Genomic DNA, 27,953 nt, shown 5'->3' on the forward strand with positions numbered 1-27,953 from the left:
TGGAGCCCCTACATAGCATATCCAATACATACACTTTAAGGCCAAAGCTTATATTAAAATAGAAAATGGAGATTCACTATTATACCAAATATAGGAACTCAAATTATTTATTAAAAAATAATAAAAAAATAATAAAAAAAGAACCCCTATATGAAATGGATTTTAGAAATACACCCAAAACCCATTTACAATATAACAAAAAGGCTTTTAACTTCTTTTAAATTACAAAACTGCCATTGATTTCTCAAAACAAACCCAACCCCAAAACCTCATAAAAAAACCCAAAACACTCAATAGGGCATCAAAGTAATTTAATAATAAAAATTAAATTCAATATGGTCAGCTGTCATTTTTTGGGTTTTTTTTTGGGTTTGTTTATAGAAATTAAATGGTATAAGGTTTATCTATAATCTTAGCGCTAAGAATGGGTATATGACTAAATATCTCAAAAGAAAAACCCTATGTTATAAAAGAAGAATAGAGATTCCACCAAGTTCACTAATTCTATAATTTTGTGGAGAACTCAGCCACCAAGCTCACTATAAGCCCAAACATTTTTTATTTAGCTGTATATTGGTTGCCATTGATTGAGGAGGTTGGTTGAGGCATTTGTGTAGAGAAGGGCAAAAACTAAAGGAGAAAAAGAAACAAATAACAATAAAAATGTAAATGCAGTCAAAGTCAACATTTTCGCATGGATTAACTGTCCATCACTGATCATGCACTGCCGTGCGACCGTTAGTATTTCTTTTTAGGTGAGACCCAAGGGTATCCACCACCGACAGCAGTGACTAATCTCTTTCGCCGCGGGAGCTCTCCCAATAGAGGTAAACGGCTGGCCACGAAATGCGCTACATTCTCATGGGCGGGGATCGAACCCCCAACCTCATAGTTAAAGAATTAAGTGAGCTACCACCACACCACATCTCATGATTACCGCTAGTATTTCATGTGCAAGAGACATGTGTGTAAAATGCACAGAGGATTTTGATTCGATATTCGCATTCGTGCTTATTAGGTTTCTTTCTTTCTTTTTTTGGTTAAAAGGTTTCTCGTTTGTTTTTTTGCTCCACTTGTGTATTAGTTACTTTTTTGTTTTGTTTTAAGTACACGTGCATGTTGTGGGTTGAATTTTAGAAATTATATGCAGAGAAATTTTGTTTTAAGTACACGTGCATCAAGCTGGAAAAAGATAAAGATAAAAATGAAGATAAACATTAAAGTTGCGTAGGTGAACGGAGAATGTAGGAATTTTTATAACTTTTTATTTTAGAACACGTGCTTTTTAAGCGAGAGATAATTTGAACCTGGAATTTCTTCTAACATTAGAAAGAAACGAATCGCTACACTTTACTAACTTCTTACTTTTAAGTCTAATAAACTCAATTTATTACTAATGTGTTGCCGACTAGTACTAACTTCTTACTTTTAAGTCTAATAAACTCAATTTATTACTAATGTGTTGCCGACTAGCATTTGAAGACTTGTGCTATATATCTTCTTAACGTTTTGAGTGGTCTCAAATTTGAATTCTTCCTCCTAATTGATAACAAAAAGTTACCGATATGTTGCGACACCATAATTTCTCACAATAAGGCAAATTCAAACACTAGAATCTTTCTTTTTTTCTTTTGTGTAAAATTTTTCAGAGAACCATAAAATGTCAAAATTGTTTCAAGTTAAGAGTGAGTAAATATTGGGCTATCCATTTCTCTCGCACGGGCCAAAGGGCCTTCCTTTTCTTTTTCTTTTTTTAAAGTTCAACTTCCGAATGACTCAACTCCCATAATGCTTATCTCCCATCGTTTTGGATCCATCTCAAAGTCTAAGCCCGACAAATGGTACAAAAGTTTGTATATACCCTTCAAGGGCAACTCATCCATTTCCAAACTAAAACAACATGAAATGCATTACAAAAGTCCTTACCGTATTTGGGAGTCTTTCCACCCGAACGGAATTCAAACTCCATTATCAGCAAGTAGTGAATTTCCCAAAATCCCCAAAATCAAATCCTAACCCAAATTCCCAAATTTGAACTCCAAAATGAACACTGAAATTACACACTAACTTCACCAATTCGGCAACTCACACACTACTACAGTATCGACCAATTCAGCAACTCGCATAAGAATCCATTTCAGTCCATGGTAATCACCTAAAATGAGAGAAACATTGACCAAACTGTAGGTATTTTGTTTCTGAACGATAAAGCTTCTCAAAAAGTCGTATATACCCTTCAAAACTCAGTCATGTGGCCATCGCGTGATCAAAAATGAATAAAGAGTTTAAGGATGGTTCAAATGAAAATTTTAATTGGTGGACTAAGATGATACTCGAGCAATAATTACCATTTTGGTCATTAACCCAATAGTGGAGGCTCATGGCCTTATAAGACCAGAAACTATTCTAAAAGCTTCTAAGCTACCATGGAGGCCCATTAACAATATGACCTGACCTGGGGCCATTAAGCAAGGCACATGCAATGCAAGCAATGCAAGGCCCTCCTATATTCATCTTCTGCTAGGCCCTTGGGCTTCCATGTATAAAAAATGGAGTATGGCTAAAGCTAGCTTTGACCTTTTTGACCACTCCACAAGATGGTCAAAGTTTACAGGCGGTTCATGCAGGTTATAACGTGAAGCCAATGAGCATCTCTAGTTCAAACAATATGAGATAAGTTTATTTATCTTGAAGAAAACAAATAAACATGTGATCTATATTTAGAACAATATGATAAGCCAACACTGCCGATCAATCATGATTCTCTGTCCAGCTCGATTCTTCTAGTTTGAAGAGATTCGATGCATAGCATAAGCCAACACTGCCGATCAATCTGATATCAAATGTGAGTGGAGATGCTCAAAATCTTTTAAGCTCGTATGTTAGACTTTTATAATTTGATGTGTGATATTCTCAACACAAAGTAGAGCGGGAAATCTTGTCGGAGGAACAATTTCTAGGATTGTGATCAGCGTTGTTTTCACTTCCATTGTTCTTATGTTGTCGTTCTTAATAATTACCCACAAAACACTGTGATGGAATAAAACTGGAATCAAGAATCATGCTGGGGAATAAAAAGGAGGCATTCAATGCATGTCCTAGACTTCATATATATATAAATGCATCTGCTTATATCAATGGTTTTAATAAATTGTCTTTCTATGAAGTTTCAATTTCAGAACTCCAAATACAATAAAAGAAGATTACAACATAAATAAAAAAACATATAGAATGTTGTAAGAATAAAAACAGGCTTTGGATATAGAATAGTCTAAGAATATTCCGTTTTGAAGTTTTACATATATAGCATATGGTTGGAAGATTATGAGAATATGCCATTTCCAAACTTCATTTGAGGTTATGCTTATCTAATTAAATATGTATCTATTTGTAAAATAAAACCCTTGATTATCTTTAATTATCCTTGATTATTTTTGTTCTTTGTGGGGTTTAAGATGAAGTTTGAGGTACTGTGTTTTTTTTTTCTTCATTATATTATTTTTGAAATTATATACTGTCAAAATATGAGAAAATCCATGCAAAATTCATATTGTCTTTTGGACAAGTCAACATCATTTCACCCACGTTGTAATTATTTTATGAATGTACATATTTTAAAGGTAGATTACAAGAACTGAGGAACCGAAAAACAAAATGATTGGAAACATTGTTAACTTTTTTGCCAAACCGCCACGTTTTCCTTATGTTTTCTAGAAAACCCGTGGAGGGTAGTTCAACCAATTTTGTTTGACCAAATGTATTTCAAACTTTAAAACCAAACTTTTATCTCTGGAACCCATGCTTTGTGCATGTTGTTCAGCTCTTATCATATGTTAACGTTTGCAATTGTTTTTAATATTGCTGTAGAGAAAAAACAATTCGGGTGACCTATTTTTTTTTTTTGCCTTTTCTGGGTAAAGAGTGTAAGAACATATGAAATTGAAACGAACATTTTAAAGCACCCAACAAGAAGAAGAAATCAATACTTTAATTTAATGGGATGCAAAGATCTGCTTTTGATGTGATCAAATCAATTATTTGAAAGCAATTGATTATAGCCCAGCTGTTTCTCTCTTTAAGTTTAATATTTAACTTGGGTATGATGTTTTTGGACTGGCCATGCAATTAATATTCCAAAGAAAACTGTTAGAAATTAAACCAGAATATTATGGCCTTAAATTGTTATGCTCTATTGTGTTGGGATACATGTGTGGCGGATCTATAGAGGCACATGGAGGTGCAGCTGCACCTCCCCTCGCCGGAAAATCACTTTGAGAAGCTGGAATTGCCCCTCTGCTACTGCCCACCAGTTGTTTGATTATTTGCTCCAAAGAAGCTCCGGGCAGCAGCTCCTTTGCGCAGGCTGTAGCTCGCAAGGCTGCTTGGCTTCTTTTTTTTTAAGTGATTTGTCCAAAATGCATAGTTTTGGTCCAAGTGGAACAAAAAAAATAAAAAGAATAAAAAGAAAGGGCCACCACTACCCACACCGACCAACTCCCGAACCACAGTCCTTTTTTCTCTCCTTTGCCTCCATCATCCATTAGCTTTTCTCTTTGTGCTTTTTTCATTATCATTGACTATCTCTCACTCTCTCAAATTGGTACAACTAAATTCCATTACATTCGTTCAACAAACGAAACCCTGAAAGGATATGTCTCCCTCTTCCATTACACAATGGCCATTATAGTATAACGGATAGGAATGAGTATTATATTCTAATTGCTATAGGGGGAAATTGTCCATATTCACCCACTAGCCAGGTCATTGACAATTATGGGGATTTCTGGTGGTGGCTCCAACTGGTTGCTCCATAGGGCATCTAAGTGAAGGAAGTTGAGGTTCCGTCTCAAAATTAATTGTTAAGAATCTTAGCCCGATAACTTACAGCAGTATAATTGATGAATATAGACATGAAGTGGCAATGAACCTAGCTGAGGTTCACACATTCAGTCCATTGCATGCTCTCCCATATGTTTCATGGCCACAATGTGACGATGATCAGCACAAAGATTTGTCTCCGTGAATAAATAAGTGCTTCCAATTTATTTACGTACTTATTAGCTAGTAATGAATGTCATTACCACCTTACTTGGGTACGATTAAAAACAAACATATGGGGATTGCATGTGAAATCTGTCACCACAAAAAAAGAAACGTGCTCCCTGTCGTTTCACACACAGAGCATTTGATTTCAAAACCCTGAAACATATGGGAGCAGAGCAAAACAGTTGGAAAACATATGGAGATTTCTGTTTTTTTTCCCTTTCTAGTGCGAGGCTGCATATATAACATGTGCTTTCAAGCATGCTATGTGTGCGACGCGTTGTGGAAACATATGGGAGAGCAAATATAATATTAATTAAATGTAAGTTGCTTAATTAACATGCTGTCTCTAGGAAACCCATATGCCATGTGTACGTGGAGAAGTTGATAACTGTTGACAGGCACTGTCTCAAGTTTCTAAAGAACCAAGTTGCTTCTAAATAAGGTGGGTTCTTTGAACATATGTTGTCATTATTAATTAAACCAGGCACATCACCCACGTGGTATGCGTGTGTATATAGGTAGGAGCATATATATGCAGAGAATAGGGGATATGAAAGTGAAATATTTTTATTAAAGGCGAACACGGACATTAGCATCTTCAGCTAAGGTATGAAAGTTGGGTTGTTGGCAATTACTATATATGAGGCTTAATAAATGAATGAAGGTTTTAAATGAAATTTCTAAATAAAAATAAAAATGAAATTCAATGTTATAGGGTACATGGCTTTAAACATCATCTATTACAAAAATATCACAAAATAAAAATTACAGTGAACTGATGCTATAAACCAATAAAAGTAATGAATCCAATTCTTTTTCATGAAGACGGGCATAATTACATGGTGAAGTTGTTTAAATGGTCATGGGTTTAATGCTCCTTAGTGCCATTTTACGGAGAAATTTGTGTTATTTTTATAAATAAGTAAAAAGAAACCACTAAAGCAGCTATGTTAGGTTCACAATTGTGCAATTACACACGTAAGAAAATTCAGGGGTCCTCAAAAATTGGAGGCCCTGTGCGGTAGCACCATGTGCACATCCTCAGGGTGTTCCCATGGCTATAGACATGCATACATGTTATATATATGCATGTGTTAGTGGAACATAAATCGAACTATTAATCTATCTTAATTCTATCATTACCCACCCTCCTTCAATGAATGTGTTACGGTCCGGCTTTGCTAGTAGCAATTATTGCAATGCAAGAAGTTAAAACAAAAATTACCATAAAAAAGAAGGAAAACAAAAAGTACGATTGAAAAATAGATAAAACTGAAATGTGAAATAGAGAGAGTGAGTGAGTAAAAATAGGGTATTAAAATAAACTTATATGAGAATGCTATGATGGGTATTTTACACAAAATTAGAGTGTTTTCCCATTGATGGATGGAAATGATTCTGGAATATTCACTCAATAATGGAGAAAAAAAAACATACTAGGCACTTTTTTGTAAAAATTTATCGCAGATCTTTGCCCTTTTTGGATTTGTGGCGGACCGCGAGACGAGAGCAAGAAGATTACAAGAAACAGCTTGGCCCTACAAAAATTTAACCCATTAACAAGCCAACAAATCAAGGTGTCAGAGTGGCCATATTGTAATTAAAAGAGAACGTGTTAGGCTCCTAGTACCCATATATATTTTTTTTGGGTCTGAACCATGATATGGTCCTGGATGGGCCCCAACTATGGGTGGCACCTTTAAGCCTTAACCACAACCCAGACTAATCCCCACTCACACCGAGTCGGCCCGTAAGGGGTAAAGTGTTGGCCAAAGTAGTGATTCCGTACGAGATCAGGGATCGAATCCCTGACCTCTCTTAAGGAATGAGAGTGCCGAACCACTCACACCAACCACCTTGGTTCCTAGTACCCATATTTTGAGTTTCATGTTTCACCAAATAAAAAAAATTTAAATAAAAACAAAAACAAAAACAAAGTAAAGAAACACAAGAAAGTTTATGTTTCACGTGCAATCATTTCTCCAACACATTCTCCATCCCTAGGCTATATATATAGAGGTACCAAGAGCTTCAAAATTAGAACCATCAGCTCTCTCATCTCATCTCTCCTAGAGTTCTAAACACTTTCTTTCTAGCAACCAAGTTCTTTTCACAAAGCAAAAGAAACACAAAAGAGAGAGACAAAAGAGTCTCAAAACTCTCTCAACTCTCAAACCCTTTTTTCTACTCGTGCAGTCATGGAAGCCAATGTTGGCTTCCTCACATTGTGCTTGGCCATCACTTTGGTGCGTTTCTTAATGAAGCGTTACTGGCACCAAAGCAAGATTAACGACAACAACAACAACAAAGCTATCAAGCAACACTACCCACTTCCTCCCACTCCCAAGGGCCTAAGGCCTTGGCCTATTGTGGGCAACCTCCCCGAGATGCTCATGAACAAGCCCACATTCCGGTGGATACACAAGCTCATGGAGGAAAGCAACACCGAAATCGCTTGCATTCGTCTTGCAAACGTTCATGTCATCCCCGTCTCCTGCCCCATTCTCAGCCGCGAAATCTTGAAGAAACAAGATGCAACTTTTGCCACGAGGCCTCTAAGCATCTCCACCTTCCTCATCACCAAAGGGTACATAACCACGGTTATGGTGCCCTTCGGAGAGCAATGGAAGAAAATGAGGAAGGTCATCACATCCGAGATGCTCTCCCCCATGAGACATAAGTGGCTTACGGACAAGAGGATTGAGGAGGCCGACCACCTTGTTCGATACGTGTTCAACCAGTGCAACAACGAGGAGGGCAGTGGCATTGTGGATTTGAGACTTGCTACACAACATTATTGTGCAAATGTGATTAAGAGAATGATTTTCAACCAGAGGTACTTTACGGAGGAGATGAAGGACGGAGGTCCTAGTGTTGAGGAACAAAACTATTTAAATGCAGTGTTCGATATGCTCAGGTACATCTATGCATTTTCTGCATCCGATTACATCTCATGCTTGAGAGGCCTCGATTTGGACGGCCATGAGAAGATCATAAAGGACTGCATTAAGCTTACAAGAAAACGCCAAGACCCCGTCATTGAAGAGAGGATTCGTGAACATCAGAAACTTGGCGGAAACAAGGTCCCAGTAGACTTGCTTGACATTCTTATCTCACTCAAAGACGCCAGTGGTCAACCCTTGCTCTCACTAGACGAGATCAAAGGCCAAGTAAATGTAAGTCTCTCAAGAGTCAAACTGATTAACTCTGCGGTGCTTAAAATAATAACAATTATTGTTTTGTAAATGCAGGAGATGATAATGGCAGCAGTGGACAACCCCTCAAACGCAGCTGAATGGGCTATTGCAGAGATGATAAACCAACCCCACCTGTTCGAGAAAGCAAGACAAGAACTTGACGCTGTAGTTGGCAAAGAAAGACAAGTGCAAGAGTCAGATCTGTCGCAGCTCAACTTCGTCAAGGCCTGTGCTCGAGAAGCCTTCCGCCTCCACCCGGTGGCGCCATTCAACGTCCCCCACGTGTCTATGGCCGACACGACCGTGGGCGATTACTTCATCCCCAAGGGCAGCCACGTGATGCTGAGCCGAATCGGGCTCGGCCGCAACCCTAAAATTTGGGACGAGCCCCTTAAGTACAAGCCCGAGCGCCACCTCAAGGACGACGGGTCAGGTGTTGTACTCACTGAGTCAGAGCTCCGATTCATATCGTTCAGCACCGGCATGCGAGGCTGCGTCGCGAGTACACTCGGCACGAGCATGACTGTGATGCTGTTTGCTAGGCTTCTTCATGGGTTTACTTGGGAAGCGCCGCCCAATGAGTCGAGAATCGACCTCACTGAGGCAGACGGCGAGCTCCTACTCGCCAAGCCATTGCTTGCACTCGCGAAGCCACGCCTGCCAGCTCACGTGTACCAGAAATAAAACTGCGGCAAATTGGCCTAGGGTTTCTGCTTGGCATGGAGGAAAGAGTCAATTGGAATAAATAATTTGGCACAAATTTTCATACCATCTTGTATTAAGTTAAATAATGTGATTTTTATGTTTGATATGTAATATGGGAATTTGCATTAATACCAGCCTTTCTGTAATGTTTGGCCACCAACATTATATGCTTCATGTAACAATGTGGCACGTATATTTTTCACTACAAATTAAGGGTGTGTCTAATGTAGGTCCATATAATTTCTATTTCCTAGACATATACTCGGCATTCTATAAATCTATGTGTAAAATTTAATTTCAAATTTAAATGACTAGTAGGATATAAGAGGTTATAGTATTCCTATGTTTTTATATCGTTGCCATCAGACTTCATATTTCATTTATAATTTATTCCAAGCATTTCATTAATGTACATATGAAAAATATAAATATAAATATATACATATACAAATATAGGTATATTATTAACCAAAATAATTTTAAAAAATAGGTCAATTACTTTGTAATTGAAATTTCCATACATTTTTCATAAATTAAAATTATGTACACAATAATTTATAGAAAATAGGTACGTTGTATAAATGAAAAAAATAGATACATTATTTAGAGGGAAAAAAATAGGTTCATTTAAAAAAAATTCATAAAATAAAAAATAAATAGATGTTCAAATTATTTTTCATAAAACAAGTAATAGGTACATTATTTAGAGAAAGAAATAGATACAAAATTTAGCAAAAAAAATAGGTTCATTATACTAGGTAGAAAAAAAATAGGTGCATTATTTGGAGAGAAAAAATAGGTTCATTTAAAAAAAAAATTGTTTTCATAAAACAAACAATAAAAATATGATCAAGTTATTTTTCATAAAACAAGTAATAGGTGCTTTATTTAGAGAAAAAAAAAGGTATATTATTTAGAGAAAAAAAATAGGTACATTATATAGAGAAAAAATGGGTTAATTTATTAAAAAAAAATAGATTATCAAATTATTTTTCAACATAATTAGAATGTACACTATTATTTATAAAACTATAAGAAAATAGATTATTAGTCGTATAATTCATAAAAGGAAAACAACATAATTTTTTTATATTAAATAAACCAAAATGTTAGTCATCTATAGATTACTAATACGTTAATGTTGAATTTAATATTTAATTTCAAATAAGTTTCTAAATTAATTCCTACATCCATTACAACCATTTGGAGATCTTTCCAAAGTCAACGTGTATCATTAGTTACACCCCTCTATAACACATTAACTTATAAATATGGGTAGTTTTGGAATCCAAAAAATACACTAAATCAAAATTTAAGTTATATTATGTTACTTGCTTAGTTGGATCCTAGTCATCGAGTATTATTTGAAGAAATTGGGTATTATAATAAATATGGGACGGACCTACCGTATGTACAAACTGAGCTATAGCCTAGTTGAGTGTTTTTCTTATCTTATAGTTAGTATACAAACAGGAAGAATAAGCTGCAAGATAAGTGTTTTTCTTAAAATTAACATTATATCATATATATATATATATATATATATATATAGGACATTGCTTGATTTTTTTTATAGGGTGTTGCTATTTCATTGGTAGGGCCCATCTATATTAAACCAGTGATCCAAATAGCATTATTGTGTTTTGATATGTACGGAGTTATTCTTTTAAAAATGTAAAAAGTCATTAGAAATTAGAAGATTCATGACTAGGATTTGTACACAAAAGGAAAATGGTTCGTAACATGTAATGAATGAACCAAGTACGATTTGCTCGTGAAGATGATGCAGCGCATGTGAAATGCATCGAGTTTCTGAGTTGGTCAATTATTGTTGAGTTGATGCGGCAGACAGAAGCCCTGCGAGGGAATCAGTGGGGGGGACGGGGACGACAGAGAGGACTTAAATAACCTTTTATATGATGACTGATGCCTAATTCACATGCGACATGTGAATGCGATAGTTCATTATTTTTAGTTATTTTTATTTTTAGTTAAGATTATAAAATTGGTGGCATATAGTATAGGGCTATTTCCCTTCATTATATATGGCCAGAATGAATGCATGGTCGCGATCGTGGATTGCCAATATCATATTCAATAATTGAGTTGAAATAAGTGTACTCCATCATGCAACAGCCAATGCAATTTCAATTCAACTCCAGAAATTGGTCAAACGATAAAGACTGATTTTACTCTAGTGCAATGAAATTCATTTTCATGAATAAGACGTTTTTTCTTTTTTAACATTTTAAATATCAATGGGCTTGGGTTGGGTTTAATAGTGCAATGAAATTGAGTTCCCTTTGTATAATTTTTTGACACACCTGTATAATTAAGGACACGTTCAGGCTCAAGTGGCTTGGGTTTAATAAAAATTAATTACACCCTTTCAGTGTGGGGACACCCCAAAACATTGCAATGGTTTGGAGCCATCCCTAATCTAAGGACGGCACGGCCCTTAATTCTGACATTACGTTTACGTAACTACGGTGACACTGACAGTCAGAAGTTCCGTATGAAACAATCAAGTATTCCGACCAAAAACAATAAAAGACAACCAAGCTGGGATGTTGACTATTTAGTCCAATCCATCGTTTTACTAGTGGCTTTTTAAGAGCAAGGCCCAATGACTTAATGGGCCAAATGTACAAAGAATTCTTGGAGCCCAATGGCGGCTGTCAACATCTTCTAGGGCTCAGTCCGATTGGACACCGAGTCTCTCGCTTCTCTCTCCCACAAAAATCACAGAGACTTGAAGCTGTGCGATCGATCTCTCTCTCTCTCTCTCTCTCTCTCTCTCTCTGAGCAGCGACCATGCTTTCAGGGGACATACCGCCTAACCAAACAATATACATTAAGAACCTCAACGAGAAAATCAAAAAAGAAGGTAACTCAATCTATGCTCTATCTCTTCTTCCCTTTGTTTGGTTACCGAGAAACCTGAGGAAACTGTAAGAAAACAAAATGCCGAATCTCTCACTTGTTTTAATTGACTCACCATAGTAATGTCTAGTCTGCAAAATTAATCGCAATACTCTCCTTTGAATCCATTATAGTGTATTTTCTTTTATTTATTTTTTAACTTCTCTTAGCGCAAGTTGAGGTTTAGGGTTTTAGTTTGAATTGGCGAGTGCAACCACAGCAGATAGGGCATGGTGAATTTAGTGAAAATTCGGTATGGTACTTGATTCAGAAACTTTAATGGTGAATCTTCGTGCAAGTGTTGAAAGGACCATTGTTGGTTGTATATTGAATTGGGTATTTGAACTTACTCATATGAAACCTAGGTAATAGTTGAATTTCATGAATTATAACCGGATACTAAGGTTGCATTGCAGTTGTGAATTTAAAAGGATGGGTTTTGATTTAACGATTTAGTTTACACGATTTGCATAAAACGCTAAATATGTGGAGAAAAGAAAATTCTAATACTTATTGTTGTAAATCAAGAACAAAACACTATATTTATGTCTTGAGTATTCGAACTTTATCCCATTTCAAACAATCAAGTTCACGTGGGGAGTTCATTACTTTTATTTTAATGGTTATAAAGTCTCATTAAACAATTTAAATGAGGAATCAATTCAAAATCTCATCTTCTGAATCCACAAACCAAATGCAACATTAGAGAGTTTTGTTGTTGTAAAGTGATTCTGGTTTACTTGGGTGCTTGTTGGATCATAAAATTGAGAAAGTGACACTGTAGAGGCAAGAGGGTAACCACAATTTTCTGCTTTAGCGGTCTTGACATCTTACTTCCTTTTTGAAGTCGACTTTTGAATTGTCTAGCATAACAAGATATTAATGTTACTTTTGGGGCTAAACTTTTGTATGTTAATAGTGGCATTCTTTTTGCTTCCTTTGCAGAATTGAAGAGGTCCCTGTATTGCTTATTCTCGCAATATGGAAAGATTTTGGATGTTGTAGCTTTGAAGACACCCAAGCTTCGTGGGCAAGCATGGGTTGCATTTCTAGAAGTGACTTCTGCCAGTAATGCTGTGCGTCAGATGCAAAACTTCCCATTTTATGATAAACCCATGGTAGGTCTGAATAAGCCCAGTTGGTAGCTTATTGCATATAAGTGGGACATGTTTGCTAAGATTTCAACTTTCTGGAACCATATAAAGCTTTCTTCCTAATCTGTATTCTTCTGTTATGTCGCAGATTCTAATTCTATACTCTTATGTTTGTGTGTATCTCTGAGCTGTCTATGTTTTTGTTAAGTTTGGGCTTCATGACCATATCTGGCATGCTTAGCCTTCCTTTTCTCTTCTTTAATTAGTTTATGATGTAGGCATTGCATCCCTTGAAAGATGTAGTTACCAATACCTGGAAGTTTGTTTTGAAAGAGAAATCTATTTGTGGAATAAAGATGCATTCACTGTAAATGTTACACTACACTCTGCTCTTTAGTTGTTTTGTTTTTATCAAAGGATGATGTTTGATTATAATATTGTGATGTTCACATCCATTAAATTTTGTTTTTCTAAAATGTAAAGATGATCATAATTTTTTTTGGTGCAGCGGATTCAATATGCAAAAACAAAGTCAGATTGCATAGCTGATGCAGACGGAAGCTTAGGTCCAAAAGAAAAGAAGAAGAAGCAGGATGATAAAGGTGACTGAAATTACTTAGATATTTTGAATAATCTTGAATTTTTTAATTGGGTATTTGATGTATTTCATTAAAATTAGTTATGAAATGCATGGACCATTGTTATAGCATAAGAATATAAAGATTACGATGAATAAATGACTGGTGTGTTCCTAAGAATGTTGAGAACACATTGCTTCTACTTGAACCAATAGAGCTTAAGACTGCTAAGAATTCTGACAGATTTTGCATATGAGTTTGGTGAGTGGGTACTAATATTACAAAATAGTTTGCCATTCTGAGTATTAAAGTACGACCATTGCTTGTTTGGCAATATGTGTAGAAAAATTTGATTGAATGCGTTTGACTCCTGTAGGTCTCTCTGCCCTGCTATGTGCAAGAGCATCAATGTATTATTTAAGACATTCCTTTTTTCTTTGACTTGGGAAAATTTAAATGACACTTGATCGACCTGGTCTAATATAGTAAAGGGTTGTTTAGGTTAGGTAGGCTATATTTACAAGGTGGCTGATAGATAATACTAAAAGTTTTAGTTTATATTGAAAAAAAAAAGTTTGCTCAAATTAGATTCTTATAATATCTTAAGCGAGTCGTGTTTTGAAATCAATCTGTTGATTCAGCTGAAAGAAAGAAGCGAGGTGATGAAGGGCAGCAATCTGCTACGGAAAATGGTGCAACTGCTGAAAATGGAGGCAGAACAGTAAGTGTTTCTAACACTATCATGCAGTGCCATTTGATAATCTTCTTTTTCAACTCTCACACTGTGAATGATGGACTCTTTTTTGCTTACACTCTTGAGTGTGAAAAATTAAATTTTATATACAAAGTGCTAATTGATTCATGTAAATTGTATGTGTATCATCAGCAGGCCTCATCTCGGCAAGGCAACCCAAATGCACATGAAGCAGCAGCTCCAAACAGCATTCTGTTCATTGAGAATTTGCCCCACGAAACCACTAGTGCTATGCTGGAATTGCTGTTCAAACAATACCCAGGATTTAGGGAAGTCCGGTTGATTGAAGCAAAGCCAGGCATCGCCTTTGTAGAGTTTGAAGATGACATTCACTCATCAATGGCCATGACTGCCCTTCAAGGCTTCAGAATCACCCCTCAAAACTCCATGGCCATCTCTTTTGCCAAGAAGTAACCGAAATAACCTCACCTTCCTATCTTCTGTAGTAAAGTGTTGTTCTGTTTCTTTCGTTGTGTTGCGGATATGTAATAGTCGGAGCGTATAATCTTACTGTACTCTTGTTGATCCTCAAGAAACTTAATGCAGAATCAATTTATCATGTGTTTGGATTCATATGAAAAATGACAAATGAGCAGAGACGCAATCAACTCTTGAACCCAAATCCGGGTGATCTCTGTACAAATTTGCGTCTAATGCAAACACAATCCAACCCGAGTGGAGAAAATATCACTATATCCTGATAGAGATTGGTGATTCCGTTAAATATAGAGAACGGTGAACCCGTTAATTTAACCGGGAAAAATCCCCCAAATAGATGAAAAATTGGGTTGTGCTGATGTTCTCCATTCAATAAGAAACACAGAGCCACTTGAAGCTGAGATCATGCATCATACTCCACTGGTTCAACAGCTAAGAACAAATTCCACTTGCATTTTTCTTTCTGGAGCTTCAGTTGCATGTGACATCATGGAAGCGTGAAATGTGTCCTGTTAAGTACCATGTGCACTTCAACCTGTCCTGCCCTCCCTCCCTCATATGTTACTTCCCCAAATAAGAATGAAAAGAAATCTGCCCTGCCCCCACCTATTATTAGCAACCGACGGTCTATATTTCGTAGAATCGTAGTACCAACTATGACCCCAGCCACTCCTTTCTCTCCACATGTTTGAGAATGCTTCCTATAGATATAAAAGCACTTCTATCCATAAAAGCGCTTTTATTAGAATATCGTCAAAAAATATACTGTAAATCCAACTAAGTGCTAGTACGTACTTCTCCATAAAACGCTTTTGTGACTCAAAATCATTTATCTACCACATAATATAAGAAGCACTTTTGGTTGTTAAGAAACACTTTTGGGGTTCGTTTGTGAGTGATTTTAGATAGATTAAGGGTCAGTTTTGCATTGCTGTGCTGTAAAAATAATCGCTGTTAGATTTACTGTGAGAGAAATCAGCTGTGAGAGAAAACAGTTTGGCGTTTGGTAAATTTGTTGTTAAAAAGTGTTGTTTATACTGATTCCCGCATAATTAGAAAATGATTGGTGCATAATCATTAAACCTAACGCCTCTTCGAAATTGATTCCTGCATAATCAGAAAATGAAAGCACCTCATTAGCTGCTTTCCCTTATAGCGTTCTCTCACAGCAATTTTTAACAATAAGTGATTTTCTCATAGTTCACCAAACGGGCTGTGCTTTCCAAAATGTTTAAAAAATCACTTATCACCCCAAATAAGTAATGCCAAATGGGCACTAATAATCATTTCTGGTTCTCCTCATAAGTGATTTTAGCCATCCCATAATCATTTCCAAACATACCCTTAATCCTTTCAAAACACTCAAAAAAGAGAAAATTATTAGAACATGTATATTGCGTTTTTCTAAAAGCTGATTATTCGTAAGAAAATTGTAAGCCAAGTAGTTAAAAATATTTACCTATGCACCCGAGGTCCTATGTTTGATTTCCCACTTTTCACTATCTCTTGTAGAGAAAAAAGAAATTGCTGATTATTTAATAGTGCCACGACCCTTTCCACTATCTCTTGCAGAGAGAAATTGCTGATTATTCAATAGTGCCACGACCCTTTCCACTATCTCTTGTAGAGAAAAAAGAAATTGCTGATTATTCAATAGTGCCACGAGGTTACTATTGTAATTTCGCACGCAGCTCTTCTTCCCACGCTCTCTCCAAAGCCACCGTTTTTCTGTTATACAGTTGGTTACCTCCACCTCTAACTCTTCTAAACTTTGTCCAAAAAAAAAAAAAAACTCTTCTAAACTTGGGACACCAGACCATAGCCACCATATCCATGAAGAAGCTCAACAACAGCAGCAACATGACCAACCCATTTGATATGTTCACCGATGAGATCATCCACACCATCCTCGACCATCTAAACGACGACCCATTTGCCAAAAAGTCCTTCTCTTTGGTCTGCAAGTCCTTCTACTTCATCGAGCGTCTTCACCGCAAATCCCTCAAGCCCCTTCGCTCGGAGCTCCTATGTAGAACCCTCCATCGCTACCCTTCAATTTCTCACCTCGACCTATCTCTCTGTCCACGTGTCGACGACCCATCACTCGCCTCACTCTCTGTTTCATGGAAATCGACGCTCCGTTCGATCAATCTCTCGCGCTCCAGAGACTTTACCAGCATTGGGTTGCTGCGATTGGCCACCAACTGCTCTTCTCTGGTCGAGATTGACTTGTCCAATGGCACTGAGTTGACTGACTCGGCGGCCAAAGCGATCGCAGAGGCTAAGAACTTGGAGAGGCTGATTTTGGCGAGGTGTAAATTGATTACTGATATTGGGATTGGGTGTGTGGCTGTTGGGTGTAAGAAGCTGAGATTGCTTTGCTTGAGGTGGTGCTTACGTGTCACTGATTTGGGTGTTGGGTTGATCGCTATGAAATGCAAGGACCTTCGGAGTTTGGATCTCTCTTGTTTGCCGGTTGGTTTTTCTTTGTCTCTGTCTCTCTCTACATTTTTCTGGGAGCTATTTTCATTTGCATTTGATGATGTTTATAGCTCCATTGAGCTAGTGATTGACTAAAAATTAGTTATTATTGAACAGTTAAAAAAAAAAAAAGGTCTTGTGCTTTCCTACATTTTCCAAGCATTTTGGGATTTATCTCTGTTGAATGCTGATTGACCAGACTTCAGTTGGGTAAATTTGATTTTAATATTGTTTTTACTGCAATTTTTCACTTTCAACTCTGGTCAATATGCCTACCCAAACGATATGGTGTTGAAGCTCAAGTTTGGGATTTGGTAATCTGAACTGTGCTGTTCTTCTAGGCGTTGATGTTAAGTTATTGTTTTTCTGGTTTGGTGCATTGGTTCTGTTCACTATGGTGTATTTTTTTAATATTCATTTATAGCTTGGTGGGATGTAAAGGGTTTTGCTTTCTTGTATCAGCTTGCACTTTCATTATCAGATTCATAATATGGTTCTCCTGAAAAGTCATCTCAGATGCTTTATGTAATATAAGAAGCATTATCCCAACCTACAGTGTGATTACAATTTTTATGTAGGTCTCATGACATATTTCTTCCATTCCTTGAGATTAACTTTATATGTTTCTTCAATGATATTCCACAGAGTGCATGATTCTTTAAAGGAGTAAAGTTTTCTTGGTGGATCATTACTAACAAAAAGTTGCTAGTAGTGAAAGGCCAACCCATCAACACAAAAACCAACTGTAGATACTTTTCGTCAACATTGTTGGCTGTGCTGTCTAATTATTATGACCACTGTCTTGTTGGTCTGAATTTGATTTGTTGGTGTAGGGTGACGTATTTGACCCATGTAAGCATGAATAAAACTAGGTAGAAATGAAATAAGATGGAGAAATGCATTTCACATGTTCCGAACCTCTTTCCGGTTCCATTTTACTTTTTTTTTTTAATCAACTTGAAATTACATCTATGCTTTTCTCTGTAGATCACAGAAAAATGTCTCCCACATATCCTGCAATTACAACATCTTGAAGATTTAATTCTTGAAGGATGCCTTGGAATTGATGATGAAGGCCTTGTGACCCTTAAGCATAGTTGCAAGTCCCTCAAGGTACATTTCATTTGCTTGCTGATGTTTTACATAAGTTTCCATAACTTTAAGACACTTATTTTTAGCAATATACAAGGGTTTTACTTGACAAAAGGGAATCATATTTTTCCACCATGCCCAATTTTCTCAGACTTGATGGTGGATGCCCATTTCATAAAACTCTTCTATTTTATCAAAATTCTATCAGAAATCATAAGAGCCACATTCAATTATCTCCACTGATTATTCACTAATTCAGAAATCTTAGCTGACGCTTGCTCATTTCAACCGTATTTGTATACACTCTTCACTAATTTCCTCTTCTGCAGATGCTTAATTTGTCAAAATGTCAGAATGTTAGCCATGTGGGTTTGTCTTCTCTGACAAATGGTGCTGAACACCTAAAGCGGCTAGTCTTAGCATATGGTCCTTCGGTGAGTCTGAAACCCTGTATGGTAATAACCCAAGTAATGAACTCTATGCTTACACTCTTTTCTGACGCTTTTAATCTTGTTTTAGGTCACCACTGACCTAGGAAAATGCCTACTTAATTATTCGAGGTTGAAATCGATTAGCCTAGATGGCTGTTTAGTTACATGTTCTGGGACAAAAGCCATTGGAAGTTGGTGTGCCTCACTGAGAGAGCTGAGCTTAAGTAAGTGCTTGGGAGTTACAGATGAGTGTGTCTCCTTCCTCGTGCAAGCCCATAGAGAGTTGCAGAAATTAGACATCACCTGCTGTCGCAAAATAACTTCTGCCTCTATGGATTGCATAACAAAATCATGCACCTTCCTCACTTCCCTCAGGATGGAATCGTGTAGCCTGGTTTCTGAAGATGCTTTTCTGTTGATTGGACAGCGTTGCCAATTCTTGGAGGAATTGGATGTCACAGATAATGAAATCAACAATGAAGGTTTACCTTGAATCTAACCTCTCCTTTGTGTGTAACTTACCTAACCTTTCTTTTCCCATGTAATCTTCTATCTGTTAATAATTGATACTCCTTCATTTGTTTAGGCTTAAAGTCTATCTCAAGATGTTCCAAACTTTGTCGTCTAAAACTGGGGATTTGCTTGAACATTACTGATGATGGACTTACCCACATTGGAAGTGGCTGTCCAAAGCTTAAGGAGCTTGATTTGTACAGGTTGGTCGCTTTAGAGATCTCTAGATATTCTGTTCATTTCTTTTGCATCTGAATCAATTGACTGCTACATGTATGGGGTGCTCTATCATTTGGTGAATTCAATGATCACTTGGCAGTATATTGTTTAAAGAACCTAGAAATTACATTCCTGTATGTAGAAAAAGAAAGGTAGGGGGTGGAGGATGGCTTTGCATTGACAATTCTGAGACAAGATAGTGTATAATGATATACTTTAAAGAAAAGGAAACTGGATCTCATGCTGGCCTCATTATCAAATCTCTATTTCCCACCTCCAATTCCGTAAGTTGCTGCAGATCTACATATCACCAGTATTGGGTGGAAATTACATTTGTTTAGTAGTTTCTCCCAAATTACTTTGTCATCTGCTGCTGAGTTCTCTGAAAGAATAATGCTATGTCAAACCTTATTGTAGCTGTTATAACTTTCACCTCTGATAACAATCTTATTGGGTTTTCTTTCCTCTCTTTTTTCCCTTCAGGTGCTTGGGAATAACTGATGTGGGCATTGCAAAAATTGCTTGCGGATGTCCTACTATGGAGATGATTAACATTGCTTATAATGATAAAATTACAGATTCTTCATTAATATCATTGTCACAGTGTTTGAGGTTAAAGATACTTGAAATTAGAGGATGTCCTAGTGTCTCAACAGTGGGTCTTTCAGCTATTGCTGGGGCATGTAGGCAACTTGAAGTTCTGGACATAAAAAAGTGCTTCAATATCAATGATAATGGAATGCTTGCACTTGGTCAATCTTGCCAAAACCTCAGACAGGTAATTTCTCTTTCCACTCTCCGTCTGGATCATTAAAGTTGATGCCAAACTAAGACCAGGGGTTCATTTCTTCATGTGGCAGATAAACTTGTCATATTGTTCAGTTACAGATGTTGGGCTCTTATCTCTTGCCAGTACCAACCGCCTGCAGAACATGACTATTTTGCACTTGACGGGATTGACCCCAAATGGCCTTGCAGCTGCCCTATTGGCATGTGGAGGCCTAACAAAAGTCAAGCTTCACACATCCTTGAAACCATTGCTTCCAAAATATATCTTTGGGTACATGGAAGGCCGTGGTTGTGTGTTTCATTGGAGGGACAAAGCATTCCGGGTACTTTAATTCTTTCCATCCGAGTGCAGCTTCATCATGTCATGCTAATATCAATTATTAAGAAATTTAGTTGGCGAGAAATAAAACTTGCCTCCCACATGAATTCCAGGGTATGCATTGAATAAAGATGACATATATAAGAACAATGGAAGTGAAAACAACGCTGGTCATAATTTTAGAAATCTTTCCTCTGACAAGTTTTTCCTCATATCGATTTCCTTGTACTTCCCTTCCTACTTTGGTTATTATCAATGATGGTTAAATGATAGGTGAAAACATGCAATCAGCTGAAGTCATTGATGCATTGATTCCTTAGTAATTATCAAGTGTCTTGTGTTGGACGTGGTAGAATAACTGAGCTTGCCAGAGAATCATGATTGATAGGCAGTAGATCACCTGGAAGATTGTAGGGATTTCCTTTACGCCAATTTGTTAAACTGTTGTTTTATGTCTTGTTTTCAGGAGGAAATAGATCCAAATGGATGGCAATTGCAAGTTGGAAGGTCTCCTGAAGCTGCGTAGATTGGGAAGAAAAAGTGAAAACCAGACATGTATAGTGCTTATAACAATGAGTCAATGACCATTAACGACATAATCAAGACGCTTCCAATTTGCTCAATTCTCCCAATACCCCAAAACAGGTACTAGCATTCCTCTGCTGTTGTTTGGCACGTTGAAGGGGTGCTGCAAAAATACAAGTATATGTGTATTTGTTTTGTTCAATTAGAGATGCTGGCTTCATGCTGTAACCTGCATGAACCGACTGCCTTTAAACTTGACTATATCTTGCATTTGTTATTCTTTCCAATTCTGCTGCATATCAAACACAGAACAATATCTAGCTAATCTAGTCTTATGTTAGATTAGACCCAACAAGACACCATTAGTTTTATTTTATTAATCCAATCTTGCATGCAAGACAAGAGAAGGTCGATATTGGATATAACATGGCAGACTGTTTTAGTCTGCCGAGTACATATGAGCTGGCAAACAAGGCTTTGCAAGTGCAAGCAGAGGCTTAGCGAGGCTGAGTTCATCCTTTTACTCGGTGAGGTCAATTCTGGACTCAGTGGGTGGCACATTCCGACTAATTCCATGAAGAAGCCTAGCAAATAACATGACAAACTTTGAAGTGCCAAGCGCAGTCGCTACGCAGCCACACATTCCAGTGCTGAATGATATGAAGCGCAGCTCTGTCTCTGTGAGCAAGACTGCAGACAATCATCTTCCTTGAGATGGCGCTCGGGCATAAACTTGAGAGGTTCATCCCAGACTTTAGTGTTGCGGCCAAGTCCTGGGTGGCTAGGCAGCACATGGCTTCCCTTGGGGATGAAGTAATTGGCAACTGTCTTGTCGGAGATGGACACGTAGGGGACATTAAAGGGTTGCAATGGGGTGGAGGCGAAAGGCCTCTCTAGCACAAGCCTTGACATAGTTGAGCTGTGACAAATCTGACTCTTGGACTAGTCTTTCCCTGCCAACCACCATCCAATTCTTGTGTCGCAAAATATTTCTGTTAAATTCATTTACGTATCTTATAAAGAAAAAATAAAGAAAAGAAATTCATGCACACGTAATAATAATTAGCAAGATATAACGGGACATCCGCATTGGAGAATAAATTATATGCACATGAACGTTACACTAATATCTCAAATATATCTCTGAGAATTCGGTACTAATTAGGTTTTATTTGACCTATATTGAAAATCAAACTCTCTACAAGAAAACAATGCTCCATTTGGATGGAGGGATTTTAAAGAAGGGATTTGGATTTGAGAATAAAGATAAATTTGCTATAGAAACAAGAACCACATTAGATTGAAGGTATTTAAAATGACTAGATGTAGTACATTTGAAATAGATTTGAAGTGATTACATGCTAGGAATCATTTGAAATTCATTTATCTTATTCCTTCATTTCTTGTCCAAAACTTGGCATACATGAATTGTACTAGTCTAAACAAGCAAGTTTATACATTATAATGTCATCTCAATCAATGGATTTGAAATCATTCCATCCACATGGAGCCTAAGGCTTTAGGGGTGACCCAAAAAAAAAAAATTCGTAAAGAAACGAAAATGAGATTCATCATATGTGACATTAGAAAAACTTCATCACAGATTCTCGCTTTATGTGACAAATTTTGAGGCAAAAGACCCTGTTTTCTAGAGAGAGAGAGAGAGAGAGAGGGAGTCACCGTTACTTGAGCTTTGATTTCTTCTAGTGACAGTAGTGGTTCCCCAGAACTGGCATCTTTCAATGAGACTAGAATGTCAAGCAAGTCCTCTGGGTCCTTCTTCCCATAACCAGATTTCTCTTGCTGAACCCTCTCTTCAATCAGAGGGTCATGGTATTTCCTTGTAATCTCAATGGGCTCCTTTATTATCTTCTAATGGCCACCCAAGTCAAGCCCTCTCGGCGTGTAATCTGATGCACGCAATGAATAGATGTATTTGAGCAGAGTGGAAATGCTAACAGCCCGGCATAAGTTGCATCTTGTTTCTTCGAGAACTTGCGGCTGAGTTTTGGGCAAGTGACGGTGAATACATGAACATTTCCAAGGCGGAAGCATGCGATTTCAGTGTTCATCTCGTCCATGAGCTTGTGCATCCACCAGAACGCGGTCTTGTTGATGAGCATTTCGGGGAGGTTGCCAACAATAGGCCAAGGCTTTAGGCACCTGGGACTAGGAAGTGGGTAGTGTTGCTTGAACTTCTTCACGCCTGGATTGTCTGATCAAATATGTGATGGCGATTGTAATGAGAAGAAGCAAGAAGGGGAGGCAGAATAGCTTCGAGGGAAATAAGGCAATGACTGTGGTTTAGAGAACAAAGCTGATCACCCAAGTTTTTCAGAGACTTGTATAGAAACCCCACTAGTAAGTACTAAAAGGACTGGCAAGTAGTAACCTTTGTTTTTTGGTAACCACTACCCAATTCAGTTCAGTCAAGATTTTTTTGTACCACTTCCTTTAGTTACGGTACATACAGTTACTGTCTAAGAGTCAGTTGAGGTTGACTATTTGGTTTTTTCATGATAAAAAAACATGTGTGTTAATAATTTAGCGTGATCAGTCAAAAGTTCTTATTATTTTGTTACTGCTAGCTAGAGAGGTTTTGTAAGGTATCCGATGGCTTTCAACGAACCTTAAAACTTCCTCTGGGCTATTTTTATCTAATCATGCACTTTAATTAAGCTCTTTTATCTTTTTGTGATACAAATGATATTGGAGGGCGAAACATAATCTCATATACAAAGGTAAAATTTTCAAGATGCATACGGGTTATAAAATAAAAATCGTATTAGATGATCATATAGACCTCCTACTTGCAACTTGCTTTTACCAATAATCACGTGTACAAGCGATACACTCAAATTATATGTTGAGAGTTAAGGATTTAGTGATAAAAGTTGTGTTTTAGTTTAGCACACATTCATAGCAATGTATCGGTACCGAATTTTATGTCACCTAGTGTGCTATCATCATATTGTGAAAAGAAAAAACCAAAAAACCAAACACAAAAAGATCAAAACCAAAAACACAGTCGTGAAAATTCAGATTTCTTCTACAACATATTTATCCAAATATATACAACAGTAGTAGTAGTACTAGATGTGGAAGCAAAACCTTGTGACAAAAACATCAATCAATTTTGTGCATCCCAATGATCCCATACTTGCGGCCTCCATCATTAAATGAAAGCTATGGGGTTTCGGTTTTTCTCTTCACTTTCTTGCGCGTGCACATTGCATGCATGTCATCTGCGGCCACGTACGTATGCATATATATCTGTTTTGCTTTCATTTCTATCTCCAACTTTCGGCCGACCTGAACATGTATATATATAGTGGGGATGAAGCAAGCAGCTAGAGTCATGGTGCCTAGTAGAAGTGGGTGCATCATATCCACAGCTAGTGTAGCCGGTGCCATGGGAGGCCTTAGACCTCATGCTTATACAGCCTCAAAGCATGCCATTGTAGGTCTAACAAAGAACAAAGCTTGTGAGCTTGGTCGATATGGGATTCGAGTTAATTGTATTTCTCCTTTTGGGGTAGCTACTTCCATGCTAATCGATGCTTGGAGCGGTCACGAGGAAGATGGTGAAGGCATGGATTTTGGATCGTCACCTTGTGAGGAAGATGTGGAAAAGATAGAAGAGCTTGTGAAAGGCCTGGCCAATCTAAAAGCCAATCTAAAAGGTGCAACTCTAAAAGCTAAAGATATAGCAGAGGCTGCTCTTTTTCTTGCAAGTGATGAATCAAAGTATGTGAGTGGTCATAACCTCGTTGTGGATGGCGGTTATACTACCTCAAAGAATTGCGTGGGTTTGTAAAGATCGATCAATTGGATATGTTCGATTGAAATTTGTAAGTAGATGCTTGAAATTTATATGATATTACAAGAAAGCAACAATTGAACCTTACATGCCATGAATTTTTACTGTTAAGAGTCCTTGCCTTTATATAGATTCATGTCTTTATAGTCTATGTTATGCTACGTTCGCTTGGTTGTCTCCTTACTTTCTCTTCATGGCCTCATGCCAGGGTGCCGTTCTTCTCTAATCGACGTGGTACATGTGATAAGTGGATATTTATGGATACTATTCCCTAAAAGGAAGGAAAATAAACCACGTCGTCCACTCATATTATAACACGTGTACAAGATGTACTATGTGGTCATACTACCATAGTGTTCTATAATTTCTTCAAGTTTAACCGATCACTACAGCGTTATTAAAATGAGCCAAAAGTTAAACTTATTTATGAAGAAAGAAAATAAATTGACATGACACATCTCTCAAATTTTTTCACTTAAAGTCATGAGACATGAGCTTAGGGACATAATTGATTACGTTCGTGAGCACTAGTTTTGCTTCAAGGTGTTAACTGCACAGCTAATAACCGTGAGAAATTTTGCTTCTAGTTTTGACCTTACATGCATTTGCATATTGTTTGTTACTTTCCTTTCGTTTTCTTCTAAATACACGTGATTCGTATAGGGCCAGCTAAAATATATAATATATAAAAAACATAATCACTTTTACAAATAATATATAGGAAATTTCCCGCCTTTGATCCCACCTAATTTCTAACGTGAATTATTTCTTTTAATTATATTTGCTTTCATACTAGCATTCTTGGCTTTCCCGAAGGGTTGTTTATTAAATTAATTAATTAAACTTTTCATTTATTGCAACTCAATTTTGAGCTTTGTTTGTATTTGGCACCAGATACATATCGTCCCCAGATTAGCATATTCTTTAGCAATTAATATATATATAATTAGATAAAACTATTAATTTAAGGACCTAATGCACATTTTGTTTATAGAGAAATGCTAACGTGTGTGTATAACGAGTAATCGTTGATGACTGTAAGACTCACAATTAGCCGACGATTCAAACTCATCCGGGTATCTGACTGATTGAGCTAGTTATATAATATATATATTTTTTGGAAACATCAAAGACTATTGGATCTCCAGGTCTTGAAAATAAACATTTTGATTTCAAATTTTATTTGAATAGCTGGGCCATAGTGTAAGTTGTACCAAAACCCTCCAAGTGCCCACCCCAGCTGCTCCTATATATAAATATGTCCCATGTACTCTTTCAAGTTACTCCACCAACCAAAATATATAACAAACACGAAACTTCAACTTTTAGCTAGCTATAGCCTTCCCTAGTTCGTCCTGAAATTCCTGAAAATGGGGATTGATCACGAAGAAATCTCCACGGAAACCACGACTCTCGGGGAATTATTAGTGGCGGAAAACATCGGATCCCGACACAGAAAAGTTGTCAAGGCGCTCTACAAGGCCTTGGCACATAAAGACACTAGTACCACCTCAAAGCTCGTGGCTCCGGATCTTGAGTGGTGGTTCCATGGACCGCCACATTGCCAGTACATGATGAGGACCCTAACCGGAGAATCGAGACACGTGGAGTTCAAGTTCAGGCCTCGGAGCATCACGCCCGTTGGTGACCGAGTGGTGGCGGAGGGATGGGAAGGATCGAAGGCGTACTGGGCGCATGTGTGGAGCGTCAAGGAAGGGATGATCACTCAGTTGCGTGAGTATTTCAATACGTGGGTGACGGTGATTGTTGGGAATTCAGAAGTTGAGGATGAGATGATGAAGCTGTGGCAGAGTGATCCTAGGGAGCGGTCGCAACGCTCATTGCCAGATATTGTTCTAGCTATATGATCATATATAATAATCGTTTTAGAAAATTTGAGATTTTCTCTTATCTTTAGCTATGATACTTTTTTAGTTAAAAGCACGAAGAATAGAATCCAACTAAGCAAATTTCCTAATCAAACTTGTTAATTTAGGATTTGTATTATTTATGAAGGGATATTATTAAGTTCATTGACATGTTGGAATGGAATGATATATATATGCCTTGGTTATTTGCCTGTAAAGAACTGTTTTTCAAAAAGAATTTTTGTTTTATTTTAGAAATTCACATATATGTAAGTTGAAGTACATCAACTCTCTTTCAAAAAATCCTGCAGCCAATTATTTCGTTCTTCCTCATATCTTCTTCTTTCTCTCTTTTCTTGTTTCTTTTAAACATATCTTCATGCTTTGTAAGCACTCTACGGTGCTTATAGTGAAGAAGACTATATAAGTTGGTGGCGACAAGATTGAAAGAGGAGGTGGAAAGGCTAGGCAAGAGGCGGAGAGTCTGTAGAAGGAGATGGTTGTTGGGGATGAACTTAGATTGCTCTGTTAGCAATCTGTACGGCTGACTAATCCCAGCAAGAAAGCTGAATCCCAGCCTTATAAGTGGAGGTGGAAGACATAGTAATAGGCTTTAATCATGACTTTTTCACCTATAAATAGTTGGAGTTTGAGAAGGCTTTTCATGAGTTTTAGCTCACTTTACAAGTAGAAAGAAAGAGAGGGAGAGAGGAAGAATTCTGAAAGAGAAAAGGAAGAAAGAAAAGACGTTTTGAGCTTTGTAAAAGGAAGGCCTAAGTGTAAGAGCTTTTATGGTTTTGGGTGTCCTTAGTAAATTCTTTAGTTTTCAATTTGAATTCCAATACTTTATACCATGTTTTGATCTGAAATTAGAACCTTCTCATATCATTTTTGTATTTCCATGATTCTATTTGAACCTCTGTTTTAAAAGAAAATCAACAGAATTTCAATTGCAAAATATTGTAGGTTTATAGTGCAGATTTCAGATTTCTTAACCTCTCTTCCGACTCAATTTTATTTCATTACAAAGCTTGTTTTAGAAAAATAATTCCGCAACATTGAAGAAGGTTTCATAAGCTTTAAATCAAATATTTATACGAAAATTTTCATGGAGAGATTTGAGGGGTTAAAGTCAGATATGAACATGGCCTGTTAAACTCGA

At 37.1% G+C, this 27,953-nt stretch overlaps 4 protein-coding genes and 2 pseudogenes across 5 annotated transcripts; 5 read left to right on the forward strand and 1 right to left on the reverse strand.

Annotated features, from left to right (window-relative positions):
• Positions 1-7,101: 7,101 nt before the first annotated feature.
• Positions 7,102-9,077, forward strand: LOC110753856 (phenylalanine N-monooxygenase CYP79D16). The gene is made up of 2 exons (XM_021954837.2): positions 7,102-8,222; positions 8,298-9,077. The coding sequence occupies exons 1-2, from the start codon at positions 7,245-7,247 to the stop codon at positions 8,925-8,927; spliced, it is 1,608 nt and encodes a 535-aa protein (XP_021810529.1). The 5' UTR covers positions 7,102-7,244; the 3' UTR covers positions 8,928-9,077.
• Positions 9,078-11,662: 2,585 nt separating this feature from the next.
• Positions 11,663-14,855, forward strand: LOC110753829 (U2 small nuclear ribonucleoprotein B'' 2). 2 transcript variants are annotated; one of them, XM_021954805.2, is made up of 5 exons: positions 11,663-11,835; positions 12,816-12,988; positions 13,473-13,566; positions 14,184-14,263; positions 14,432-14,855. In XM_021954805.2, exons 1-5 carry the CDS (start codon positions 11,763-11,765, stop codon positions 14,708-14,710), a joined length of 699 nt encoding a protein of 232 aa, XP_021810497.1. In that variant the 5' UTR covers positions 11,663-11,762; the 3' UTR covers positions 14,711-14,855. The 2 variants fall into 2 exon arrangements, with proteins under 2 accessions (XP_021810497.1, XP_021810496.1); XM_021954804.2 differs by having other exon boundaries at positions 11,664-11,835; positions 14,429-14,855.
• Positions 14,856-16,413: 1,558 nt separating this feature from the next.
• On the forward strand, positions 16,414-21,462 carry LOC110753901 (F-box/LRR-repeat protein 3). The gene is made up of 8 exons (XM_021954886.2): positions 16,414-17,209; positions 18,203-18,328; positions 18,637-18,741; positions 18,827-19,220; positions 19,325-19,454; positions 19,954-20,248; positions 20,331-20,582; positions 21,045-21,462. The coding sequence occupies exons 1-8, from the start codon at positions 16,568-16,570 to the stop codon at positions 21,102-21,104; spliced, it is 2,004 nt and encodes a 667-aa protein (XP_021810578.1). The 5' UTR covers positions 16,414-16,567; the 3' UTR covers positions 21,105-21,462.
• Positions 21,463-21,541: 79 nt separating this feature from the next.
• Positions 21,542-24,276, reverse strand: LOC110753867 (phenylalanine N-monooxygenase CYP79D16 pseudogene; annotated as a pseudogene).
• Positions 24,277-24,440: 164 nt separating this feature from the next.
• LOC110753843 (short-chain dehydrogenase reductase 2a pseudogene) lies at positions 24,441-24,920 on the forward strand (annotated as a pseudogene).
• A 1,303-nt stretch (positions 24,921-26,223) lies between these two features.
• LOC110753915 (wound-induced protein 1-like) lies at positions 26,224-26,956 on the forward strand. Its single transcript, XM_021954901.2, has one exon. The coding sequence runs from the start codon at positions 26,294-26,296 to the stop codon at positions 26,789-26,791; it is 498 nt and encodes a 165-aa protein (XP_021810593.1). The 5' UTR covers positions 26,224-26,293; the 3' UTR covers positions 26,792-26,956.
• Positions 26,957-27,953: the final 997 nt, after the last annotated feature.

This window comes from Prunus avium, chromosome 6, assembly GCF_965620075.1.
Source record: "Prunus avium chromosome 6, drPruAviu1.hap1.1, whole genome shotgun sequence".
Classification (NCBI taxonomy): domain Eukaryota; kingdom Viridiplantae; phylum Streptophyta; class Magnoliopsida; order Rosales; family Rosaceae; genus Prunus; species Prunus avium.

Coding starts and splice junctions, on each gene's coding strand:
- LOC110753856 (XM_021954837.2), top strand. CDS start 7,245: ATGGAAGCCAATGTTGGCTTCCTCACATTGTGCTTGGCCATCACTTTG. Junction 8,223..8,297: donor AGATCAAAGGCCAAGTAAAT/GTAAGTCTCTCA, acceptor TTGTAAATGCAG/GAGATGATAATGGCAGCAGT.
- LOC110753829 (XM_021954804.2), top strand. CDS start 11,763: ATGCTTTCAGGGGACATACCGCCTAACCAAACAATATACATTAAGAAC. Junction 12,989..13,472: donor CATTTTATGATAAACCCATG/GTAGGTCTGAAT, acceptor TTTTTGGTGCAG/CGGATTCAATATGCAAAAAC. Junction 14,264..14,428: donor CTGAAAATGGAGGCAGAACA/GTAAGTGTTTCT, acceptor GTGTATCATCAG/CAGGCCTCATCTCGGCAAGG.
- LOC110753901 (XM_021954886.2), top strand. CDS start 16,568: ATGAAGAAGCTCAACAACAGCAGCAACATGACCAACCCATTTGATATG. Junction 17,210..18,202: donor TGGATCTCTCTTGTTTGCCG/GTTGGTTTTTCT, acceptor TTTTCTCTGTAG/ATCACAGAAAAATGTCTCCC. Junction 19,455..19,953: donor AAGGAGCTTGATTTGTACAG/GTTGGTCGCTTT, acceptor TTTTCCCTTCAG/GTGCTTGGGAATAACTGATG.
- LOC110753915 (XM_021954901.2), top strand. CDS start 26,294: ATGGGGATTGATCACGAAGAAATCTCCACGGAAACCACGACTCTCGGG.